General features: G+C 49.0%; 1 protein-coding gene across 1 annotated transcript in view; it reads right to left on the bottom strand.

Moving 5' to 3' along the window:
- The window catches only part of fam20cb (FAM20C golgi associated secretory pathway kinase b), a 52,252-nt gene that overhangs the window by 25,141 nt on the left and 1,615 nt on the right, over positions 1-25,496 (bottom strand). The window contains exons 2-3 of the mRNA XM_076034669.1: positions 24,880-25,055; positions 20,976-21,054 (exon numbers count right to left, since the gene is read on the bottom strand). Of these exons, the coding sequence (XP_075890784.1) occupies positions 20,976-21,054; positions 24,880-25,055 (255 nt within the window). The remainder of the gene's footprint in view (positions 1-20,975; positions 21,055-24,879; positions 25,056-25,496) is intronic.

The raw sequence follows: 25,496 nt of genomic DNA, 5'->3' as shown, positions 1-25,496 counted from the left end.
ATCATCACCATCTCTGTCACCATCACCATCATCATCATCATCATCATCACCATCACTATCATCATCATCATCATCATCATCATCATCATCACCATCATCATCATCATCATCATCACCATCTTTGTCACCGTCACCGTCATCATCATCATCATCATCATCATCATCATCATCATCATCATCATCATCGCTATCATCATCATCACTATCATCATCATCACTATCATCATCATCGTCACTATCATCGTCATCATCACCATCTCTGTCACCATCACCATCATCATCATCATCATCATCACCATCACCATCACTATCATCATCATCATCATCACCACCATCGTCATCATCACCATCACCATCTCTGTCACCATCGTCATCATCGTCATCACCATCACCATCTCTGTCACTATCATCATCATCGTCATCGTCATCATCTTCATCATCATCATCATCATCGCCATCATCGACCTCAAAAGAAGCCTGCACACACACGCGCACACACACACGATAACACACTTTCAGGATTCACGCCCCCCTGGCAGCACTGACTATTGTAAAAATAACCAGAATTAATGATGACCCAGTCAGATTATCTCCATGTCACAGACTGTTCAATCCAGATTAGGCCTCCATGTTCGACACGGTTAAAAAGGCACAAACACACTGCAGCGGGACACCGGCAGTATTAATCTTCCTTCCTCTGACAGGGAGACACTCTGCATATCTCTCTCTCTCTCTCTCTCTCCCTCACTCTCTCTCTCTCTCTCTGTCTTTCTCACACACACACACACACACACACACGCGCACACACACACACACACAGATACGTGTGAGCACTTAAGATGCTCCATCGTGCCGTCTGCGGTTGTCTGGAGAGGAGAATGAAAGTGGCCAGTGAGGACGGGCCTTTGCTCGTCTTATCGGGCTCCTCTCGCCGCTGATAGGCGGCGGCTTACCACAGCAGCTGCCGCCGCTGCCACTGCGAGAGGCCACACTGCCGAGAACAAAGACGGCGGCGCTCCGGTACACCACACGGGGGCCGGCGCAGCGCAGAAACCCCCAGAAGAAGCCCTCCATCGCGGCGCTCATTGTGGCGCCGACTTATCGGGGCCGTCCCTGAATGGGACGCGCTAATAGAATTATGAAGAGAGGGGATGAGAAAGGCGACGACGTTTCTGCCCCCTCGCTCTCTCTCTCTCTCTCTCTCTCTCTCGGTCTCGCTTGTTCTTGCAGACACGTGTTGTTGCCATTGTGCCCATGGGTCCCAGCGGCCAGGACGCGGCCGCCGCTGACGCTAAACGAACTCGCAGGCGCAGCTGTGAGAGACCTCGACACATCTGCCGAGGCCGAGGAGGCTTGCAGGGCTGGAAGAGTGGAAATCCATGCAGGGATACACACACACACACACACACACACACACACACACAGACGCACACATGCTTGGCAAGCGTGTGTGCGTCTGTGTGTGTGTGTGTGTTTCCCTGGGAGAGGGACGGAGGCCAGAGCAGCCTGACAATGTGGAAACAGCTGGATGGGGCCAAGCAACCGAAACAAGCCAGAGAACCAGACACAGACACAGGGTCAGTGAGCTCTACAGTGCAACACAATAGGGCTTAATGATGCTCAAGGGTTGGACCCAATGAAGTCTGCTTGATTTTTTTTCCCACGCCCCCCCTCCCCCACCCCCACTCTCTCTTTCTTTGTTTTTTATTATTGCCAGTTGTTTTTCCCAAGTTCTCAGACCACGTGTGGTGTTTCCTTTACACAGTTTGCAAAACAGTGCGTCACCTGACGAGTGGACTTTGGAAGATGATCATCACCTGACCCAGCTGCAGAGGCGGCAGTAGAAAAGGGATTGATGTATTTAAAGGTATGAGTTAAAGGTACAGTGTGTAAAATTCTGCCATCCAGTGGTCAGACTTTATTCATTTGCCCACCCTCCCTCTCCCAAGCTTGCCAGTGAAGTACAGTGGCCTGCAAACCTGGATCCTCGTCCACCTTCTTTTTCGTTGGTTTCGTTGGACGCAAGCATTCACAATCATTAAGAAACGCAGCTGAATTGTCCACACCAGGCTTCCTTAGAAAAATGGTGGTGCGAGATGGTAGCTAAGACCCATATTGCTATGTATATTCTACATATATTCTTATATATAAATAAGAACCAAATTACTTCTATTGTACTAGGAGTGCACACGTTTATTACCATATTTACAGGCAGTATATTAAGCTTTTACCAACATAAACATCATAAATAGGGATGGATTTTACACACTAGACCTTTAAAAATATATTGACTTGAATCGTCTTTGTGACGCGACAGGCAGGTGGTCACTGTCATTGCCCATTGGTGTACGAATGTGTGTGAATGGGTGAATGAGAGGCCTTTGTAAAGCACTTTGGGGGACTGTGAAGGTGCTGGAAAAGCGCTATATAAGTGCAGTCCATTTTACTGGTATTGGTGGCTCCCTGCTAGTGCTTTATTTCTCTCTCTTGAACAAAGACATTTGAAAAGAACAAGCGACAGACTGGCGGAGGAGAGAACTTATGAAACAGAGTCGCTGCTCAGTGCTGCAACATCGTTCAGCCGTCACGCCGTCAAGCAGACTTTGAGTGAAACTAGAATCTGTTGTCAAACACCAAATACCAAGACAGTAATTTGGCTGAAATCCAGTTTTATGGAAAGAAATTAGAGAATTTTGGTTTGGGGACGACTTCACCGGATGGTCACAAATTGGCGGGACCACCGCTGCGCATCAAATGTGACAACTCGAGCATATCAAGCGGCCAGCCAAGCAGCCGTCAAAGTCACCAAGAGAAAAACTCATTACTTAGCTGAAATTAGAGAACCGAGCAATTTTGCAACAGCTTTGATGTCAGAAAAATCTGACAACAGGAAGCTTACCAAAAACCTCTCGATACGTGCAAAGACCACCTGCAGTCTGAAGTCCATGAAAAAAACAACAACATGGAAGACCCCATGTTTCACACACCCTCTAATGATGAAACAGGCAGAAAGAGACAATGACACAATAAAGCATTAAAACACATTGAAACAGGAGGTTAAAAATGAGGGGTTGCTACTGAACAGGGATGCACGCGACTTCTTTTCATTTAACAATTTTTTTTTGCACTGCCAATTCTGTCACCTCACACTGTGGTTCTGCCACACCCAGTGCCTGCAGAGGGTTCGAGGAAATCGTCGCCTACATTTCCAGAGGACAGTGTGTGCGGTAATGTACACGCCCCCCCCCCCCCCCCCCCGCCCCCCCAACCCACCTCCCTCCCCCAACCTCCCAAACACACTTCCAGTGGGCTACAAATGGCCCCGGGTGAGTGACGATGTCATCAGATTGGCCCCTGATTGGGTCTGAAGTCATCGCTGCTCCTCATCTTGTCTTTCATGTGGGGCTACATTAGTGACAGGAGAGTAATCAAAGCTGCCAGTAATGTCTCGCCATTTCCACTGCCTTTGTCGCGAAGGCCCGCGGGGCAGGACTGCACTCCCGAGTTATCGAAGAACTGTGCGTGTGCGTGTGTGTGTATGGGTTTTTTCCCCCCGCGTGTGCGTGCATCTTGGCAGAGGTGGCTGAAACGAGCCCCTGCTAATGGATCCTTCTCTGTTTCTGTTGAGGCATTTTGGATTTGAAAGATGCAGCCACGATGGGAGAGACTGGCGATTTGTTAAAAGTGATAAATTAGAGACCAGGTAGCCTTTCTTTTAATCCCAATAAAATTCAGCCTAAAGTGTTACACGCAACTGCCAAACCTCCTTGGGCTACATTTTCATGAATTATGCTCAAAACAAGGAAATATTAACATTGCATTTATGAAGACACTCTATTGTTTTCCCTTATTTTAATGTGTTTGAGTATATCGTCAGTTCCTTCTTTTCATAAAAGGCAAAAAACTTCTGGTGGCTCACACTCTACCTCTACGATCAATTTTGCATTTTCACATGTAACTTAGTGTTGTTTTTCAACCTTCATCATGATATATTTCAGGCCACGCAAGCTTCAGAACGGCAGCCAAAGACAACGCGCTGAATCACAGAGACGGCAAGTCCGTTTCTGTCACGCCATCGCTGTCTTGAGGCCACGTTCCACGTCACTGGGTCAGATTCAAACAGTCAGGCTCAGGGGAAGAGAACCCACACAAATGTAATTTTGCAAAGTAATCTACATTTATATGACGCAAATATTGGTATACCCAATGACTGATGTGATTAAAATGAAGCTCCGGTGCTACGAAATAAATTTTCCAACCGCAGCACTTCAAACCCAAAAGAATGTCTCTAACCTGAGGGTTTGAAGTCTAACGTTTCATACTAGATTTAGCCTGCAACATCATTTGGACGGGATGAAAGGACACTCCCTCCCCCTCCCTCCCTCCCTCCCTCCCTCCCTGTATTTGCCTGCAGTGCTTCACTTCATTCGAGAAATGACTGACAGCGGGGATGGAGCATAGCTCATTTAGACGCAAGATGATAAATACTTGCGCTGTCCCGTTAAAACCAGTTGGGGCAGCCTCCCACATGGTGTCCGGCCTTCTGCACACCTCTAATCCAATTCACGCAGCTTCACTTTATTTTTCTTTGTGGGTTGCCATGCAATTTCCTATTTAAACTGCGCCTTGACCTGTCGGATAAGCTTTAATCAAGCCGGGCTTCAAAATTACCCAGCATCCACCTCTGCTGCCCTCTGATTTGTCTCGTCCCGGCGCTTCTGAACGTGGCTCGCAAACTATGCGAGTAATTAGGAGCTCAGACTTCCAAAATTCTTTCATGTTGGGATTGAAAATTTATTGCCGGGACAATTCATCTTATTATACTCTTTGCTGGCCAGCAGCAGCGGCGGCAGCAGCAACGTGCAGGATAGAGCAGGAAGAAACTTGTCGGCTGACTTGTTATTGCTAAAAGCACCAACACTGAGGTGTGGCAAAGGGAGGAGAACGTGCGCTGATGTGATTTCGGCAATGTGCTGTGGCAGGCGAGGGATTTATGGGACGCAAATCTCGGCGGATCACAGTCCATGCCTCAGAGTAACACGCACAAAATGTGAAACAGAGTGGAGGCGCCTCTAAGCTGGTGTTGCTGATTGGAGGAATCTTAGCGGAGATCAGAAAGGGAAAGTGGGTTAGCCATGAAAAATAGAATTTAAGAAAATAGTGGACAAATGAAAAAAAAATGGGTGGTTGAGCCTAAAAAAGGGGGGCAGGAATCTTGGGATTTGGGAATTGCTGAGTAAAAAGACACAAATGATAGAAGCACAGGAGAGGCCTGAAGGTCTGGTTAGCCGTCGGTGAGAGCAGCCAGGCTCTGTGGTGTCTAGTAAATTGGTGGGTGGGGTAGGCGGTGGTTGCTGATAAGCAGATAGAAAACAGGGCCCAGCACCTATAAATACACAGAGGAAAACTCTGGAGCCACCGGGACCGGCGCTGGTGAGGGTGTTGAGGGAGGAAGTCAGCGCTGCCAGATTCCTATTACAGGTTACAGAGCTTAATTATTGATTTGGAAACGTCCTTGAAACACGACCCAAAATTGCAAAAATTTAGTTTGAGTTTGAATACATGAATGTGATGCTGCTAAAAAGATTTTTTTTTCATTGGATTCTGGATGTGGCACCAGTTTTATTTGCTTGCGGCCATTAAACTGGCATCACTTCTCAGATGTGTCTGTCTAAAAGTTTTTCCATTATACTGAGCATCATGTTTATCAAGGATCAGTTCTCCTATGCATGGGATTTAGCACTTTATACAGTAAACAAAATATAATGAAAGAATGAAAGAATTATTGATTGATTGATTGATTGATTGATTGCCTCTGGAAAACTCTCATTTCTGCTTGGATTTCTTGATATACAACAATATATGCAACAATATATGATATGCAACATTATGTGCAACTTCTCTGCCATTTTTTATATTTTTTTTGCATTTTTGCACATTTGGTATTTTGTAAGTCTTTGCTCAAAATATAAGTTTTAGACACAGAAAATAGTATGTCCATAAAAATCTAAATAATGTCATTAATTTGTTTAACTTAGTCACCAGAAAGTGTGTGTTGTACTGCAGCAGGCATGATGGAGATCACACAAAATGTTGCATGACCATTCAGGGGAAAAGCACCTTGTTTACCTGCAGTGCCAAATTTGATACACACATTCTAACACAATTTAGCTGTAAAGAACATATTACTAATATATTCATTTGTATTCAAGTTGGTAAGATAAAGGTCACACGATCACATTGCAAATATGACACAATAAGAGATAGAATTACATTTCCATTCTGCCATACCAACATGCCATGTGACTAATTGTCAATGAACGTGAAGTATTTTCAGGGCTGTGTTTCAAATTCCCCCAAGCACCGCCTCCTGCAAGGAGCAAACAGCCTTTTATTGTGGCACAGAAGGAGATGTTCTTTGAAATAGTGTGCATTCCTCAGGTGGGTATAAAAAGGAAGAAGGACAGTGTGAACGCAAACAGCATGCAAATCCCCCAGAGTGAGCAAAGTGTCCTGGAGACTCAATGACGAGGCGAACGCAAGGGGGTGTGTGGGGGGGGGGGGGGGGGGGGTACTAACGCCGTGAGTCACTTCTTGTGTTACGTAACAGCAGTGAAGGCAGGGAGGCGAGGCCGCCCTGCTCCTTGGAACCCGGGGAAACTTGCCTCGTGTTTATCGCCCCCGTAATAACCCGGCAAACACGAGGGAAAACAAAAAGGATGGGCGCCGCTGAGAAAAAGTACAATTCAAAAATGACCTTGTTAAGCATTTATACGGAGCGCCTGGGAGGCTTTACGAGCAGTGGAAAACAAGTTCTCGCCAGAGGAGGAGCAATAAACGGCAGATTTAGATTTTTCTTTTTTCTTTTTTTTTTGCAGGCGACGATGGGCCGTGCGAGCGGAGATGAAGAGCGGGACTCGCAAGGGAGGAGCAGTTGGGGGGAGGAAAAAAGGATGGCTCACATGATATGGAGGGGAAAATGAGAAGAGAGGTTGTTGGAGGCTGAGGCTGAGAGGACGGTAAGCCGGAGTGGCAGGGAGGGGGAAAAAAATGAAGATGACAGAAAATAACAAATGACCCTGAGAGGATTAGAAAAAAAGAGGACGTGAATGAGGAGGTAAACAGGTGGGGGAGGAAAAAAGAAAATGAAAAAATGAGACCAAAGATGAGATAAAAAGAAAGAAAGAAGGACTTTGAAGGGAGCTGGTTTGTAACAGCGTTACACGGAACCGCAACGCCTCTCGCATTCCCCAAACATCAGTCGGGTCGGCTCTGCCTCTGAAGAAAACACACTAACACGGCGGAAGGAAATTGTGAAAGTGGCCCCGGTGCTGCAGCCCGACCCTGGATCTCCGACATCAGTGGGGAAAAAAGCAGCAACTGAGACAGAAAAACTGCTGCTTTGTTCTCTTTGAGAGCATTTTCCCCCCCGACCGGCGTGACAAAAAGCCCAGCCAGGTCTTCTGCTGCATTAAGAACAAGCCTCCCGCCAGGTAGAGGGGGCGAGGGGGCCAGATACATGCACATTCACTTTGGGATGGAGTGCATAATAAATAAAAGGGAGAAGAAGAAGAAGAAGAAGAAGAAGAAGAAGAAGTGCATTTGCATATTAAAGTCGGAGCCTTATCTTGTCCGTCGCACTTAACGGCGCCTTTTCCATGGCGACGCTGCGGAACACGGCAGCCAATATTGGCTGAGAGCTCAAACACACAGCTTTTAATGCAGCGAGCCAGACACACACACACACACACACACACACACACACACACACACTGGACTAACTGATGAATAATTGCTCTCACACATTTGCAGAAGCGCTTTCTGTCTTTTGTCTTCTTAAAGGGCGCTTATTGTGCAAAAATCACGTTCGCGATTCAGCCAGTTGTGATGTCACAGAGGGCACCGAGACCTTGCTGACGTGTCTCCAGCTTTGTTTACTGTCACCCTCTAAACGCGTGAAGGGTGGCTACGGAGGCTAAAGTTCAATTCTTTCATAAAGTGATTCATTCACTCCTTAATTCATTCATTCATACGTTATTTAACCAGGAAAAACACCCATTGAGATCAACATCTCATTTTGTCAGGGCGACCTGGCCAGGAGGTCGACAACAACAACACGTCATCAGAGGTTTGAAAGACAAATATTGACAATAAGATACAAACAGTTTTATAACCTAAAACAAGTTGTCTTTGGCATTGGATATGTAGAGTGTTGGGTTTATCTATGAACGGGCGCTTCGCTGGTGTCCAGGATGAAAGAAATGAATGAAGATGTGTCTAATAAAAGAGACCAGGCTCTTCACTGCGCTCGTCCAGATGCAGCTGTGGACTTTTGTTGAGTCACGTGACTCCCGCTGCTCTTCAGTCTCGCACGAAACCTTAATATCAGCCAACAGTTGCAAAGTGGGTTAGCAGCCAGGCACACAGACACCCCGAGTGGAGCCCCTCCCACTGACAGAAGCCCCGCCCCCTCTCCCTCCCTCCCTTTGGCTCGTGCTCGAGCATGAAGTGAGACTCCAAAGCTCATATTTGAATAAGCGCTGGACAAACACCATAAACACCCACCCGCCTACACATCCCCCCCCCCCCCCGTCTCCCCCCACCCTGGCGCTGTGCTGAGTTGACTGGAAACACGGCATTAGAGTTGGCGGGATGGCTGCCCCCCCCCCCAGCCCCGCTAATCCCCGCCAGTTCGCCGAGCTGCTTTCTGCTCTCCGCCGACTGACAAAGCCCAAGTCACTTCTTTTCCTCCCTCACCCCCCCTCCCCACCCCCCTCCTTTTTTTATTTCGCAAATAACAACAAATCATAATCCTTTGGTGAGTCCGACCATATGGTCTTTTCTTTATCCTTCCTTTATCCCGACTCGGCTGACATTAATAATCTGTACAGCGGCGGCGGCGCCCAAAAAATGCATCGAAAAAGAAAAGCGCGAAACAAAACGAAGGCTGCAGCCGTTTTTTCTGTGCTTCCTTCCCGACGCGAAAAAACAGTCATTTGAATTAGAATGCGCTGAGGTGCCAGAGGTGACGGCGCTAACGAAGCTGCTTCTGTCACCAAGTCTGGCGGAAATTCAGCACGGCGGAGCGAAAATAACTGCAGTCCCGATTCGACGCAGGCCCGTCATGTCGCGCCGCCACCGACTGGCTCGGTCGAAGGGAAAGCGATGCGCTGTGCGGTGTTAACAGGAAACACGTGTAGCGATGAACTCGAAGGAAAGAGGAGCGGAGCGGATGTTCTGTCTCCTCCGTACATGCAAACAAGCGACTGTTTGCTAACGACGTCGACTCTGGGATGTTGTGGCTCGGGCTGGAAACGGTCGATGGTTTGTTGTTTAAGCTTCTCCAACAGCCCTGAGCACTCTGACAGCGGGGCTCCCACTGACTGGCTGCCGGCTGTTTGCCCACAGAGCACTGGTCAATATTGCAGGTTGGCTCACTGAGACGAGGCCCGCAGGCCGTCCGCGCACAAAGTTGTGTTATTATTGTGTTATTGCGGCGTTTCATCACACACGGAACCGCCGTTTTAGAAGCCTTGAACGCACTGCTTTCTGAAATTTCTGAAATTGATTGTGGTACAGAGAAGAACGAGATGAAAAGAATAGAACGGAATGGAATTGAAAAGCCTTTCTTATCATTGAGCAGTGTGCAACGAGATTGGAGAGTATTGGATGAGATTCAAGGTGAGAAATAACATGGACTCATATTCTCTGTCTCTATTTTCTCTCTTCCTGCTGAGAAGACGATGCCGAGCGGTGAGGACGTTTCCTGCAGCTGTTCCGTTGCGTCTCGTGCAGACGGATCACCTATAAACTGTAACGACGTCTGATTGTTGAGTCAGTGAAGATGAAAACGCAGTTAATATTAAAACATGGGGGTAAGAAGAAGACATTATCGAACGAGACAAATTACACCATGGCGCCGCCGTTGCAAATTATCCTCGGCTGCAAACAAGCCTGCTTGAAATTTGACTGAGGGAGAGAGAGAGAGAGAGAGAGAGAGAGAGAGGAGCAGCAACCTTCCACCAGCGCTTGTTTTCAATGTGAGGCAGCCGTTCATGCTGCAACTTGGATGTTATGGGGGCTTTTTTTTTAATTTATTTTTTATTATCTGTCCACCGATCAGGCAGGTTGCATCACTTTGTTTTGACTGAGGCGACCTCCCCCTTCCTCTTCATCCTCCTCAACTTCCTCCTCCTCCCCCTCAAGCTCCGGAGCTCACAGGGAGGGGAGGAGGCACCGGGCCAGCGAAGCACACAGATGTTTCATTCGGGTCGGTACCAGAGAGTGGACAGCTGCCATTCCCAGACAACCCCACCCTCCCATTTGACATGAAACGATCACGTTATTTCACATTATTAGTTTCGATACGTTATGAAATAAGGTGAATACCATCACGCGAAAAAGTGAAACTTTCACGAAATAACTTTCACAAAATAGCGTCATAGTTCCACGTAAAGACGTGAAACTTTAACCCAATTACGTGATACCGAGCCCCCCCCTTTTTTTTTTAGTCTGGCAGAAATACGCTTCCGTAGGGAAGTGAGATAAATGTAAAAACGAAAAGAAAAACGACAAAAAGAAAAGACCCTCGCAGGTCGGTAATTTATCCCTGACAATCAGGGCCGACAGGGAGCGAGGAGCCAGCGCACTGTTTGTCCTGCTGCTTCATTACGGCAGTCTAATGATCCCCCCCGAGGTGTTTTCCCTGACACTAACCACGGCTTATAAAAGGGATCACTTACCGCCGGCGGGACAGAGGTGGAAAGCTTTTAATGACGAGCAGAGGTGAGGGCCGGAAAGCACGGAAGGAACATCGCAGATAGGAGAGAGAGAGGGGGAGAGAGAGAGAGCGAGAGAGCGAGAGAGACTTCGTAATAAAGCTTTGTTACGCCATAAAAAATCTTCAAACTCCAGTAAAAAAAGAGAAAAACCTGCAGCTGTCTCTCCCCGTGGCAGCAGATCAGATGGAGGCTGTTTCACTGGAGGCTCTTCAGGCACTCACACCAAAGAGGTGCAAAAATGAGAAGAAAGAAAAAAAAAATCAACCCTGATCTCTGGCTATATTCCTACCCCCCCTTGTTTCGTAACATCTCCATCTGAATCAAAGCACGACTCCCTCTCACTTCATTTATGGGACTAATTGCGTTTCCAGCCGACAACACATTCTGGAGCGGCTTCATCCCAATGTCGGAGCGCTGACAAGTTTCTCTTGGCCGGAACGTTCCGTCTCAAATAACCAGCGAGAGACAGGTGGAGACGCTCGCTCCAAGAAAAATGTGAAGCTGCGCAGCTCTCTGGATAGCGAGTGGACGTGCTCGAGCCAAATCGCAGGGACGCCAACCAAAGGAAGAAAAAAAAAAACACGCTTTGTTGGAAAAAGGGGGAGTTTGCGAGGAGCATCGGGGGAGCGACGTTCGCTCGGCACCGCGCGGAAAGTAAAACGACTTGTTGGCTCGAGTGGAAGCCTTTGAAACGCGGCCAGAACTTCAGGACATGACAGCTTTTCCAAAAACTCTGTCCAGTCAACAAGCTCCGTGTGAGTCAGCCTGACTTTTGTTTATGGGCTCTGGCTCTGGTGCGATCACGCAGCCCGGAGACTAAATAAACCAGATGAAGGAGAAGATGAAAAATTAAGATACGCTGTATACGAAATGCAGCCGATTTGGCCCGGAACGGCCTCGCAGGGCTGCAGCTTTTAGCGCCATCGCACTGTGAAAGCTGCCAAAGAGCAAACAAGCATCGGGTTTCTTTTTATAACCTGGTGAATGTTACATTTGAAAGCTAAAAACACACAAACGCCACTTCGAACGGGGGGACGTCCAGCCAGCGGGCCGACCAGCCGGCGCTCCAGGAGTCACGCACATTAAAAGGCTCCTTTTTCCTCATCACGAAGCTCCAGCCGTGCCTCTGCTCGCAGCATTCCGCTGCCCACTAAGTGCTGCGGCGCTGGAGGAGCGTCTGCCATGACTGTCAAATCAGCTCTGGAGGTGCAGCGGCCAGACAGAGAGCCCAGCTCCACCGCTGACTGACGCCTCCTTCAAGGCCGAGAGACACCGTGACGGACGCCGTCACTGCCGAAACTCCCAGCGGAGGCACTTTCACCCGGAATGTTAAACTGAGCCTCTTCCCCTCTTCCCCTGCTTGTTTTTAATTATTATTCATCATTCTTTTTTCCAAGAAACAATGAGTGAGTGACGAGAGGAGCTCGGAACGCTGGGGTGAGCGTCCACAAGGGGCGCGGCTCACGCACGCCGACGTCGGAGGAATTTGAGCAAAGCCTTTGATGTGCAGATTGAACGCTGGCTCGTCTTTGCCGCTGGCTGCAGCGCGACGTTTATCTTTCCCTCAGCGCCACATTAGCACTGATAACGTTCACCTGAAGGGGGGCCGGCCCCACCGATAGCATCACGGAGACACTCCTGCTGTGGCTGGGAAGGAAGGAAGGAAGGAAGGAAGGAAGGAGGGATGGAAGGGAAGGAAGGAAGGAGTGAGGGAGGGAAGGAAGGAAGGAATGAGGGAGGGATGGAAGGAAAGAAGGAGGGATGGAGGGAAGGAAGGAAGGAATGAGGGAGGGAAGGAAGGAAGGAAGGAAGGAGGGATGGAAGGGAAGGAAGGAAGGAAGGAATGAGGGAGGGAAGGAAGGAAAGAAGGAGGGATGGAGGGAAGGAAGGAAGGAATGAGGGAGGGAAGGAAGGAAGGAAGGAGGGATGGAAGGGAAGGAAGGAAGGAAGGAGGGAGGGAGGGAAGGAAGGAGGGAGGGAGAAAGGGAAGGAAGGAGGGAGGGATGGAAGGGAAGGAAGGAAGGAGGGAGGGAAGGAAGGAAGGAAGGAGGGATGGAAGGGAAGGAAGGAAGGAAGGAGGGAGGGAGGGAAGGAAAGAGGGAGGGAGGAAGGGAAGGAAGGAGGGAAGGTAGGAAGGGCCCTGCGATGATGATACAGTCGCCCTCACGTGCAAAAGCAGGTTGGCACAATGATAGAGAGAAAAAACGAGCTGCGACGACGTGAAGAAGCGTGAAGGGCGACACTAGCTTTTCATTTACACACACACACACACACCCACACACACACACACACACACACACACACACACACACACGTGCCAGGATCTCAATCACTGCAGCCGACCACGAGGCGGAAATTTTCAGTGGTGGGAGAGGGGAAAACAGTGGAGCATCTAACTGGCTTGTCATAAAATCAAGGATTGCGCTGATCCACCGCTGTTATTAAAACTGGCAGCGTGTGTTGGAGCAAATTACAGAGGGGGAAAAAAAACCTTGGCTGACTTAATAATCGCCGCCATCTCCATAAATCATAGACGGCCGCCGCCGCCACCACCGTGCGGGTGCAGGAGCACCGGCGGCACGTTAGCAGATTATTACAGCAGCTAGTTGTGTGTGTTGTGTGTGTTGTGTGACTGTGGAGCGTCGCAGCCCAGCAGCCGCACATCAGCTGCACCAGCAGCAGTGTTTCCTCCACCGAGGGGCCACCAGGTGGTGCCATCCTTAGGGTATCATCCAGTGACTTCACTGGAATGCCTGGCTCGGTGCGCGCGCACACACACACACACACACACACACACACACAGTGTTTCATTTTGTCATGTTTAGCCGCTGCTGATTCTGGGCTAAGAAGTCTTTTTTGGTCGAGTGCTGTTCTCCTAGCAGAGACTTCCTTCTTCACGCCAACCTAGCAACAATGTGTTATTCATCGAGCCATTAGCACAAAGTGTACAGATCAGCCGAGCAGAGTGGATGTTTCTTCTTTCCCGCATTTCCATAAATTTTCCACACTCTGAGTATTTTTAGCCATTTATTTCTCATCCCGGACCCAAGACAAGTAGCGCTGCATAATTTAAGCCCCTCCCAAAAAAGTCTGGATTTCAAAAGGGAGTCAAAAAATCCCCTGGAAATAGCCGTCTTAGCCCTCCGTTTACAGCCTCCTGCAAAATAAATGACTCCATTTCAGCTTCCTGCTGAAGCTGATGCAGTGTTGGCTGTCCCAATCCAGGGAAGGGTTATGTGTGCCCTTTATGATGTCACAAGGGGCTCTTTTCCAGAACAACACACTTGGCAAAGCCCCGACATGGATAAAAGTCGGGCTTTTCTCTCTCTTAGCGAGTTCAGTGTTGGAACGGAAACACGCGTCACTGTCAGGAAGTGCTGGCAGAGTCACTCTGGCAGGTCGTGGACGCACACAGTGCCATCGCACAGAGCAGCAGAGCGCGTTCACAGTCTGCGCTGCGAGAGCGTCAGGCAAATCAGCGAGGACCCCGAAGGCCCCGTTCCATCGCACGCTGTTCTGCTGCACCCTGGGAAAAACAAAAAACAAAACAAAACAAAAAAACAGCCACACTGTACATTTTATTTGCAGCGCTCGGGATGTTTCACGAGGCGTTTGTGTTCTGTTTCACCCGAGTGCCCGGACAAAACTGTCCCTCACAGCATCGCCCGATGGTTATTCCAGAGCAACAGCCGGCATCCTGCAGCGCGAGGAGCCAAACTAGACTGGATTCATTATCAGGCCACTGTTTCCTCCACTGTCGCCTCACAACAAGAAGGTTGTGGGTTCGATTCCAGGCCTGGGACCTTTGCATGTTCCAGCAGACCCCTGAGACCCTGAGTTAAGGAAGAAGCAGCAACTGAAAATGGATGGATGGATGGATGGATGGATGGATGGATGGATGGATGGATGGATGGACGGATAGATGGATGGATGGATGGATGGACGGATAGATGGATGGATGGATGGATGGATGGATGGATGGATGGACGGATAGATGGATGGATGGATGGATGGACGGATAGATGGATGGATGGATGGATGGATGGATGGATGGACGGATGGATGGATGGATGGATGGATGGATGGACGGATGGATGGACGGATGGATGGATGGATGGATGGATGGATGGACGGATAGATGGACGGATGGATGGATGGACGGATAGATGGATGGATGGATGGATGGATGGATGGATGGACGGATAGATGGATGGATGGACGGATAGATGGACGGATAGATGGATGGATGGATGGATGGATGGATGGACGGATGGATGGATGGACGGATGGATGGATGGATGGATGTTTCCTCCGGCTGCGGTCGCAGAGTGGAGACGAGGCCTGAGGTCGGCCTGCGGGTCGTGCCAGCGATCACAACAGCGCCAGCCCCTGATGCACCATTTAAATTGCGGAGCGTATGCAACCCCCAACGGACCCGCACTGTGATGATGAAGAATCTTAATGTGATAGCTGGGAGACACAAGGATTCATTTTCATTATGTTCCAGGCATGTGAGCCTGCACACAGCGCAGAGTTCCGACACGCAGACAAAACACACTCAAATTAAAAACCATGTAATGGCTGCGAGCACATTAAGTTTTATTGCTACCTGGACATGGTGGGCTGGGAGTTGGGGGGGAATTGGGGCGGGGGGGGTGGCCAGGCGCTGTGCACGTGGCTTCCTCAGGTCATCCGCGGCGGCCTCAACCACTTGTCCTGAGGCTCGTCTGTCCTTTTGTTACCCCGACTCAAAGTCAGAGAGAGGCGCCGAGGACCTCGTGTTTACTGCGAACAATAATAAAGCCCACGTCCCGACAGAGCCGATGTGCAGGAAACAAACAAAAGCGGCTAAAACAAAGACGTCGGCTCGCTGCGTCCGTGTTCCCTCCCACGGCTGCAGCTGCTCCTCCGCTAAATGTCTCAATTTATATTATATCGGACAACCTTCCCCTCCTCCCTTCCCCCACCAACCTGGAGGGCAGTTTGGGGCCGCCGTCAATATGTTCCTGGCACCGGCGGCGGTGACATTATGTGGCTTCCGTCTCCCCGTCTCCTCCGATGCGTCAATCAAAAGTGACTCAGGGATCGGACTCGGCGCAGATATAGATCGCTCGTCGGCGGGGAGAAAAAGGAGGAGACGTCTCTTCCACGGAGCTCTGGGACTGATGCGCACCGCAGAGACGGCGGCGGCCTGATTGACAGGTGGCACAATTAAGCGGAAGTGAGAAGGAAAGGAGGAGCGTCATTACATCAGTCACGCGCTCCTCTCCCGGTTCTCCGCGTTTTTTGTCCATCCGTTCCGCTCATGACCCGGCGAGCTCGGCCCGGTCCAAGACGACGGCGCCGGTGAATCTCCCAAAGGTCAGGTGATGACGGGAAGGTCACGAAATGACCAAAAAAAAAAAAAGAAAGACACGGTCTAAACACCGCGGTACAAAGTCCTGCGTCGCGTGCACGCTGCTGCATCTGGGACGTTAGAAAAAAAAAAACAAAAAACATCAGCGGGTCCCATTCAGGCTTAAGTGCCTGCAACAAATATCCCAGGGGTCCTTGGGGTTTTTAGCGTGCAGTCATGCATAATCCTGTTGCTAAAAAACACTAAAATGCATTTGTGCAGGTGCCAAATGTTCCATCAGCTGAGAAATCCTCCCAGAGAGACGGCTCCCTTTCAAGCCCAGCCTTTCTCCTCCTCTTTCACTGTCGACTCTCCACCTGACGCCCATGAGACAACACTTCCTGTATCTGCGAGCGATAAGATCTCCAACTGCTGACGTAAATGTATGGAAGAAGACCATCATAGTTTTGTTTTTTTAAAGGTCTTTTAATTCTATGGTAATATTATGGTTTCACTACACTCTTATTAAAAGAGCCTCCACTTCTGAAAGAAAGACACTCTTGGATTTCTGGAGACAGAACTGGAAGACATTCAACCCAAACATTTCTTTACATTTGATGTACGTAAATGTAAAGAAATAAACAGGCAGATGGATAATCAAACTGTAAGACACTCCAATGTAACCAAAATCTCCACTACAGCCACCTCGCTGGAGCAGCGTCCATGTGTTTCAGGTGAATATGCTGAGTTTGTTCTCAACCAGTGGGGCTACAGCAGAGACATTCTGGCTAAAAACAAGGCGATGACGTCAGTTATATACAGTTAGAGTTGAGTTGAACTGCGGAGTCTTCAGGACACTTAGGAGATGCCACGCAAACAGTGTGGAGACACGCTATATTTTTTATGCCATTTAATACATTTGAGAGTAAAGTCAACATCGGTTTCTGCTGTATTGGCATTGCAATGGATTCTTTCCCTCACTGAAATGATCGGCGATGATGTGGAATACAGCCGCATTTCTCGCCAACAAAGGGGTGAAAAGAGTGGAGTTTTTTTGTGCAATACCTGTTTTTCTCCGTCGCGTTTGGCAGCTGGTTCCAGTTTGCGCAAAAAGTGTTTATGTTTTAAATGGAGACAAAAGCATAAATTGTGCAAAAGCCACAAAACAAGCAGGAGTGAATTTAGTCCAGGCTCAACAGAAGTCCCCAGGTGACGAAGAGGATAATTGGGTGTGGTCACCAACCGCAGCTTTATTAGGGTTGGGCAACGCATGTAACTATGGTGTTGTTGCGTTCCACCAAAGCCCACTTTATCCGGCGGGACCTGCAGTCTAAGCAAAAGTTGCAAAATAAGTCTGGGGTTAGATTAGACTAGTTAAGAGCAGGTTTATCCCACGTCTGGAAAAGTGCACCGCAGACTGCGGCTCCGTGGGCTGAATCATCATCCGTGTGACGTCATAGTGGGCGGGGATTGCACCCGGCCTTCAAAACAAGTTGTATAAACTGAAAAACTCTGTTTACACGCAGAGACACACTGGCACTGAACAAAGGGGGAGGACGAGGATGAGATGTCCCGGAACGGTTTGTTCTAGTCCAGCAAGCGTTCTGATTGGACGGGAGGAATCCCCTGACGGCAGTGGGCGGGACTTCCGACTTGATGTACCACCACCAAATATCACCTGCATCTCCAATATGGGCTCAGTACAAAAGGGTGAAGGCGGGTTTGCTGAAAAACTAACGTAAAGCTACGACCTTGTGATGTCAGAGGTCAGAGGTCAAACTGGTTGGACACCACGGAAAGGCAACAGGAACGTAAATAACCACTGGGGTCTCTGATCGCACGTCACCTCCAACCTTAGAGTAGTCTATGCTGTCATATGTTGACGTCTACGTCCTATGTTTCCTCACTCACTGGCCACACTATTAAGTTCTCAGTACCAGGAAGGTGGAGGTGCTGGGAGAAGCAGCAGGTGAGGCTTCTAAAACGCTGTGGAAACAACAGGGCGGAATCTCAGGAACCAGGAGATGACGACACTGACAGCTTGATTTTTTGCAAAATTCTCTCTCACACACACACACACACACACACACACACATACACACACACACACACACACACAAACGAACCGGTGCCCTATATTTCAAAGTCAACTTGAGCCGTGCAGGAGTGGAAAAGCTGAAACTCCCGCTTCGCTCTTCATCACGGCTATCGAACATCAAGGCGGCTCCGGCAAACACCGCCGTCAGACGGCAGATTTACATTCCGCCGCATTGCTCTGTGAATTTTCTGAGAAAAATCGCCGTTTCACATTCACATTCCTCCCGTCTGGGTCAAAAAATAAATAAATAATTAAATAAAATTCCGAGCAGTGCAACAAGATAATCTGTGAGGTTTCTGACTCCTCGTCCTCTTGCTCTCGCCTGTCGCTCCTACTTGCCTCCCTGCCGCCTCTGGCTCTTGGCCTCGCCACTCCAGCTTCTCACCCCATCCCCCGCTTCACCCTCATCTCTTCCTCTTCTTCCTCAACCTGCGGAACCCCATTTTCAGGCCTGTTACTTCCGGAATCCGAAGTGTCTCGCGAACGCAGCGGTAATTCCGATTCTCGCTGCAAAGCTCTCTACCTCTCACACACTGGCTGAACACCGGCTTTCCACGCTGACTCGCGCGAACAGGGCAACAAACAACGAAAGTCCACACGGAATAACAAAGACTCGGTGACGTTAAAATCCCGTCTGAGGGGGATTAGGAGTCCCTCCCCTGCGACGCCTTATCGTCTAAATATGGCAGTGGGAGTGAAAGAAATGTGGCTTAATTTAATACTGCGCAGTATCTGCCAGCGTAGCAGTTACAAGTGCACTTATCTTCTCCTTTAGTCAAGTCAAAGTGTATAACAAGGTGCACCATGTTCGGGTTTAAAAAAGAAAAAAGGGAAGCTTAGCTTTCACTCTTTTTTTTTGCCCATTTTCATTTTCTTTTTTTTTTTCTTTTTTTAATGTGAGTCGTTAATGATACGCTGCAGTTCACCGGTGGGCTCCTTTTTCATATCAGCAGTGGGATGGGATTCAAAGGACCCGAGGTGAGGAACAGAGGCTCGGCGCTTGGATTTCAACTTTCCCTGCAATTATGTCTGGCACTGATACAGAACACCAGAGGAGGAGGAGCCACGGCAAGCGGAAAGAAAAAAAAATACATGTATATATCTAAAAAAAAACGTTGCCCGTGGGGTCGGCACAAGGCGTCGGCGAGAGGCCGTTCCCTGCAGCGACAACAAGGCGCTAAACAAGTCTGACGTATTCCTCTAGACATGCACCCGGCTCGGAATGTTTTGCGGCAATTATCTGTCTGCGCACAGATGAGTTAAAAAAAAAACATGGTTCAAAAAGTTCTGAACTGAAAACTCCACGAATTCTAACTGCAAAAAGAGCACAGTTTGCCCTCGTTAAACTGACAATTTCAATGAAAAGAAACATTGTAATTAACACTGAGGTGCATTTTTAGGCTGTTTCAAGGTAAGTAAGTTGTAAGTTGTTGTGCAGAAGTGGAAAATATAAACATGACAAAACCAACATCAGTGCAAACGCACTGACACACTCTTGTTCGTACGAAACTGCAAAAGCACAAAATCAATGTCCTGTTGCATCCTCATCAGAAGATTTAGATCCAAAAGTGCATTCTTTAGGCCAAGCTCCTGCAGTAGTTGTACGCTGACCCCTGTTTTACACCAGAAGCGTCAGCAGAGCGTCTGCAGAGCGTCAGCAGAGCGACCGCGTTGACGCTCTGCTCACGCTCCAGCAGCCTCCCACAAAGGACGCGTTTTACGAGCAGAGCGTCTCACGCAGCAGCTCGATCGGTTCACGCGAAGATCGCAAGATCGCGCGACAACCCGGGTAGTTTTGCGTGTTTTTAAAGAAAACAACAATGAAACAAAACATCGATACTTCGAGACACTGTTGGGACAGTGTCTCGAAGTATCGATGCGTGTAAAAAAGAAAAATAATAATAAAGCGAACTGCTGGCATCATGCAAAATGCAGGTATTTAAAGTATAGATGCATTTTGTTCATCATAGTTTGAGATTCAAAGTGAAATCTGTTTTTGTTTGACGGCCGACCTGAACAGCGTTGAAGCCGATGTGTCACGCTGATGTTTCACAGTAAAGTACAGCACATATAAATACAAAATCCAGCACATTGTGCGTTATGATGAAAATCAACCGGATCCACCGTGTTTTTACACCATTGACTTCCTGTCGGAACGATCCCACCTGCTGCGATTGACGCAGGAGGGACGCGGCAAGCGTCAAAGAATAAATTCTGGCGTTCTTTTCCAGCGGCTCGCGTTTTACTGCTTCTGGGACGCTTCTGGGACGCGGCCGCTGTGCGCCTGGCGTGAACCTGCTCATTGACTTTAGTGGCCGCGTTTCACTGCGTCGACGCGGACGCTCTGCTGACGCTCTGCAGATGCTTCTGGTGTAAAACAGGGGTGAGAGCCGCGTTTTGACCAAACAGTTTAACATGACGACCAGACAGGCCGAACAGCTGAGGTGAATCAGCCGCCGACCGTCGTTAATGGATGCGGCGGCGGGCTTACGAGGCAGAATTACTGCGGCCTTCAAGAAGAATATCGAGGTTGTGCAGAGAGTAATTGACGCAGCTGGCGGAGGCGTGCGAGGAGATGCGACTTGACGGCGTGAGGAGAATGAGTAGGCAGGACGACGCCAAGAGGAAGTCGCTCCAGGTAAAACACAAAGAGACGTCCCGCAGTTTTGTTTTGTTGCCTCAGTCTGACGCGGCCTCAGCCTGACGCGGAAAACCTTTTTTTTTCGGAGCGGAACGGAGAGGAGCCGGCGAGGCCACTTACTTCATGGGCTTGAAGAGAGCCTGGCCGTAGTTCTGGAAGGTCATGATGAGCTTCAGCTGAGTTCCTCCAGACTTCATCGCTGTCGAGGCAAAACAGACAACAACAACAAAAAAAAAAAAGCGTCAGACAGCGTCAGATTGGCAGAGAAAAACCAACATCTGGCAAACAGCTGGAGCGGCCGGCACCTGAGGCCTGCACAAGAATTATGGGACGTGAACAGAACCTGAAGTCTTAATAAGGAGAAGAGAAATTCACAAAGAGCTGCTGGACCACTTTGAGCGTTGGTGTTTTTATTGGTATGAGCAGATTTTTTTGAAAGGTGCGCACTATGACCAATACATAAATTGCGCAAATTGCGCATGAAGTTGTGGGTAATAAAACTCCATTCTAAAAATAGACTCTCTCAGATGTTCCAGGTGTAAACTAATGACCAAGTAAACACTAATGACTAACTGACCAACTAAACACTAATGACTGTTTGGGCAAGAGTCTCGGGGGGGTAATTGACCTGACGGGCCGGACTTGCCCCCCTCCCACACCTGACTGAGGGTGAGGGGTTTGCTAGTTTGCACGGCTTAAAAAAGAAAGCTCCATATTGACCAGTGACAAACACTTTGGTGTCCTGGTGAAGGTTCAGACGCTGGTTGTCAACGGCGCTACAAGCTGCTTATCTGCCAATCAGTTGGTTACGAGAGCCGATGATTCATTCACTCACTGCAGAGTTATCTAAGGGAAGGGCACACTTGTGTTGCTCGGTGTGTGTGTGTGTGTGTGTGTGTGTGTGTGTGTGTGTGTGTGTGTGTGTGTGTGTGAGTGCTGCTGATGTCACAGGGTTTGTCTGATAGGGAGGCGGAGTGAGGGGCGCTGAAGGACAGCGTGCCGCTAGGCTGTTTACTCTGTCGGCCCTCTCCGGATGCTCCGTCTCCCCTGCAGCGCCTCCGCCCTCTCGGCATCTCCGCGCTTCCATTCACCCTCATATCCTTCATGTTTCTGTGCTTTTGTACATGACAATACAGCCGAAAGAACCTTGGGGGACAGGACTCGGTGCCGCTCTACGAGGGAACAGCACACAAACAATATTCAGCCCCGACAAAAGAGCCAAAACAGCCACTCGACGTGTGTGTGCAAGTGTGTGTGTCTGCCTGTGCACTTTTGTTGTTCTATTGATCAGCCCTGAGCTGTAGCTAGGTTTTTTTCTTTTGTTATTTTTTTGCTTTCTGCTTTTTTTTGGGAAAAGAAACAACCTACTCAATCAATGCTCTCATTTATGCTTCACATACGGGAATTACAGAAACACGCACTTCTACCGAGGAAAGAATCAATGCAGCTCTGGCTCAGCGACCTGAATATTCCAACTGAAAGTTGACTGTTCTCTCTCTGCACGATCGGCTCCCGACCGACACTCCGGGTTTTAGCCGATAAAAATCCCACAGCTGGCGACAGAAGGACAGCTGTGTCGTTCACCCTGACCCACGTCATCCCGCGACAACGCAAGCCGTGTAATCTGGCAGCTACAATAAAGGAAACAGACAAGGAAATGCACCCATGAGCCATTTAACCTGTTTCGACACACCCCAATGAGAGCTGAGAAGCAGGGCTGCAGACTTGGTGTTGTGAAAATGTTAACCTTGGCCTACATGCGAGCTGTGCACAGCAGCCGTCGCAGTCACAAACTCTCATTATCCTTAATCATGTTTTCAACTCTTGCCTGCCTTGTCTTCATTGATGAATACCTCTCAGACAAGTCAAATATATAATACATCCAAGCAGTCCTATCTTTAAGTTTAGATAATAAGCGACTGCTATTGGCCTCTATCGGTACTCTGCCCCGGGGCCTGTGTTACGGCTCTGTAATTACCGAGCCACCGTGTATTTAGCTCGCTGGAGACGCTGAGGGCGCTTTTCTCCATCCACCCAGGCTGAGCGACACAAAACTGGGAGGAGGGAGAAAATAAAAGGCAAAAATCGACATCTGGAGGAGAGAGACAGAAACAGAAAAGACCAAATTCTTCTTTTAGTGGCCGTGCAGGGATGCCAGTTTTATAGGCGGCTAATCCGACTGGCAGATAAGTATTTAATCTTCGCTGTGGGCTTGTTACAGTGTTGTCATTGGCAGAGCAACCTGGAATCTGCGATCTTTTTTTTATTTATTTTTTTTATTTTTTTGCTCGCAGTGTGCACAGACCTTGCGTCGACTAGCTCTACTGGAATGCGGAACCCGGACCAAGCGAGGAAGAAAGACAACCCGCCAAAAAAAAAAAGGCAGGGAAATAACCTACAAAGGTGTCCCAGTGTGTCAGGTATCCGCTTGCACTTGCAGGGAAGCCTTTGTAGATTTTAAACTTTTTTTTCCTAGAGAGCCAGAGTTGCTGCAGGCTTGTCAATTATATTTGAAAAAGAATTTTTTAAAAAATGAATCTGATGTGAATGTGGTGCAGCTCTCGCTGGATCCTGCTGTTGCACTTCACGGGGAGGCTTGAGCAGAGACAAACACCGGCAGAACAACTCGCTGTTGGTTAACATGAACCTGCGCTGCTGTTGGTTGTGCAGTGGAGACCGGCTTCGCTCTCCAGGTTGGACTCCCCTCTCTTTCAGGTAATCAGGCGCACTGGTAGAAGCCCTGCTGCGCCGTGGGTCGTGTCTCTGGGCTGAAATTTATCAAGGTTCCTGCCCAACGCCCCCCACACCACCACCACCACCAGCACCACCTCCTCCCACCCCCCACGACCAGCCAGCAGCCCTCTCACTGTGTGCAGCTGCTTGATGATGTAATTACATTCTGGCTCCGGCCGACAGCACCACTTCGCCCAGTTGTGCACTTAAGTCAGTGGTGTTGGGGAGAGTAAGCTACAGAATGGATTTTAGACAGAGCAAAGGCACAGGGGCGGTTGCTGCTCAGGCCAGGATATATATATTGAAAATAAATAGTGTATTGAAAAAAAAAGGAAGCTCTACGAACCGACGCAGCCAAAGCTGCCAAGGCTTTTGTAAACTAGCCAGATGAGGCGGATAAAGGCGAGAGGCTAGTGGGTGTAAAAAACAACAACAGCAACAACAACAACAACAACAAAAGGATGTTGCCTGTAAAATACTGCCCAAGTTTAGGAATCAAGTCGATGACGCTGTAACGTGAAGCCGCCTCTATTCGCGCAGAACGGCCGAATTATATTTCCGAAAAACGAGCCCAATTGCAAATGGAAGCAGCGCGCCACCGCGGACTTGCGTAAGCCTGTAATTACATTACTATAATATAATAAGTCGCGGAGCACAGTGGGCCGGACTCGGGCACGAAACTCCAGTGGCAGGAGTGAAAATGGGTCCCGCTCTGCGTGGCACTGTGCGGGGGCGTCAACACTTCTCTGATTGGCCGGCAGACATCAGCAAACCCTGATGTACCAGGCTGACATCGGCCGCCTGTCCTATTTCCTGTTAATATCATTATTATTTCCCATTTCCTTTACAGCTTTACCCTCACAGATTAGCAACGTACGATTCCGACAAACTCACAGTCACTCCTCTGCTGTAAAGCCAACACACTGGTGTCCCGCTATCAACTTCAACACATTTTTATCAGGATTTATTGTTTCCTCGTCCTCTACCTGCTGATAGTCGAGGATCTGTGCCCGTCTGTGTGTGTGTGTGTGTGTGTGTGTGTGAGTGGCATTAACAATGTGGATCGTCCTCTCCTCCCCCTCGCCTGGACTCTTACACCTTCAACACGCAGCCAGAGACGTTAATCACAGCCAGTGCAGAGACGGACCCTCGACGCTCTGTGTGATACCAGCTCGTTACTCTCCCGACTCTCCGCCTTCCCGACTCTGCCACTGGAGGCCTCCCGTCGCCCCCCCCCACACCTCCACCTCCCCCTGCCTCCCCCTGTGATTTGCAGCTCTGTGTGACTCACCCACGCTGGTGATCCTCTGGGTGACCAGGTCCTTCAGGAGAGCGTCGATGACGGGGTTGTGCCTGGAGTAGAGTTCGTGGCGATTAATCCCAATGTGGAAGCGGAGCCAGTTGGGGTAGGACTCGGCTGTCAGCTCCCCCGTCGGGCCCGACTCGTCCACATTGCCGTCGATGCTCCTGAGGGGAGGCGGAGAGGACGTCGTGAAGACAGCGGGGGATGGAGACTGACAGGTTTGAGGTGAAGATGCTGCCAGGTAGCCAATGACATTTGAAGATCACATATCATGAGAACTGTGTTCTGGCAGTAGCATGTGCTTCCGCCCTGCTAATGAGCGTATTGGCAAAAGTCCGTCCTTTTCTCCTGTTGACGGCCCCACGTTTCATCAAATGTGTGTGAAAACTCACAGATCTGGAAATCTGCCCTCAGTGATGTCACAAGGGGTGCTGACACCTCACTGATAATACTGTTCTCTGAGGTGTTCTCTGTCAAACTGACTCGCTGTGACCTTGTTTTTGTGGAAGGTCCAACAAAGTTGTTGCTTTTGATGGAAACCTAACAGCAGAATGTTTATTGAGGGAGGCTGTAAACAGCGGGCTAACTATGAAGATCTACAAAAA

This window comes from Nelusetta ayraudi, unplaced genomic scaffold (assembly GCF_046127955.1).
Source record: "Nelusetta ayraudi isolate G7.1 ecotype Tasmania unplaced genomic scaffold, CSIRO-AGI_Nayr_v1 ptg000042l, whole genome shotgun sequence".
In the NCBI taxonomy this organism is placed as follows: Eukaryota; Metazoa; Chordata; class Actinopteri; order Tetraodontiformes; family Monacanthidae; genus Nelusetta; species Nelusetta ayraudi.
This window is presented reverse-complemented; position numbering and strand designations above follow the sequence as displayed.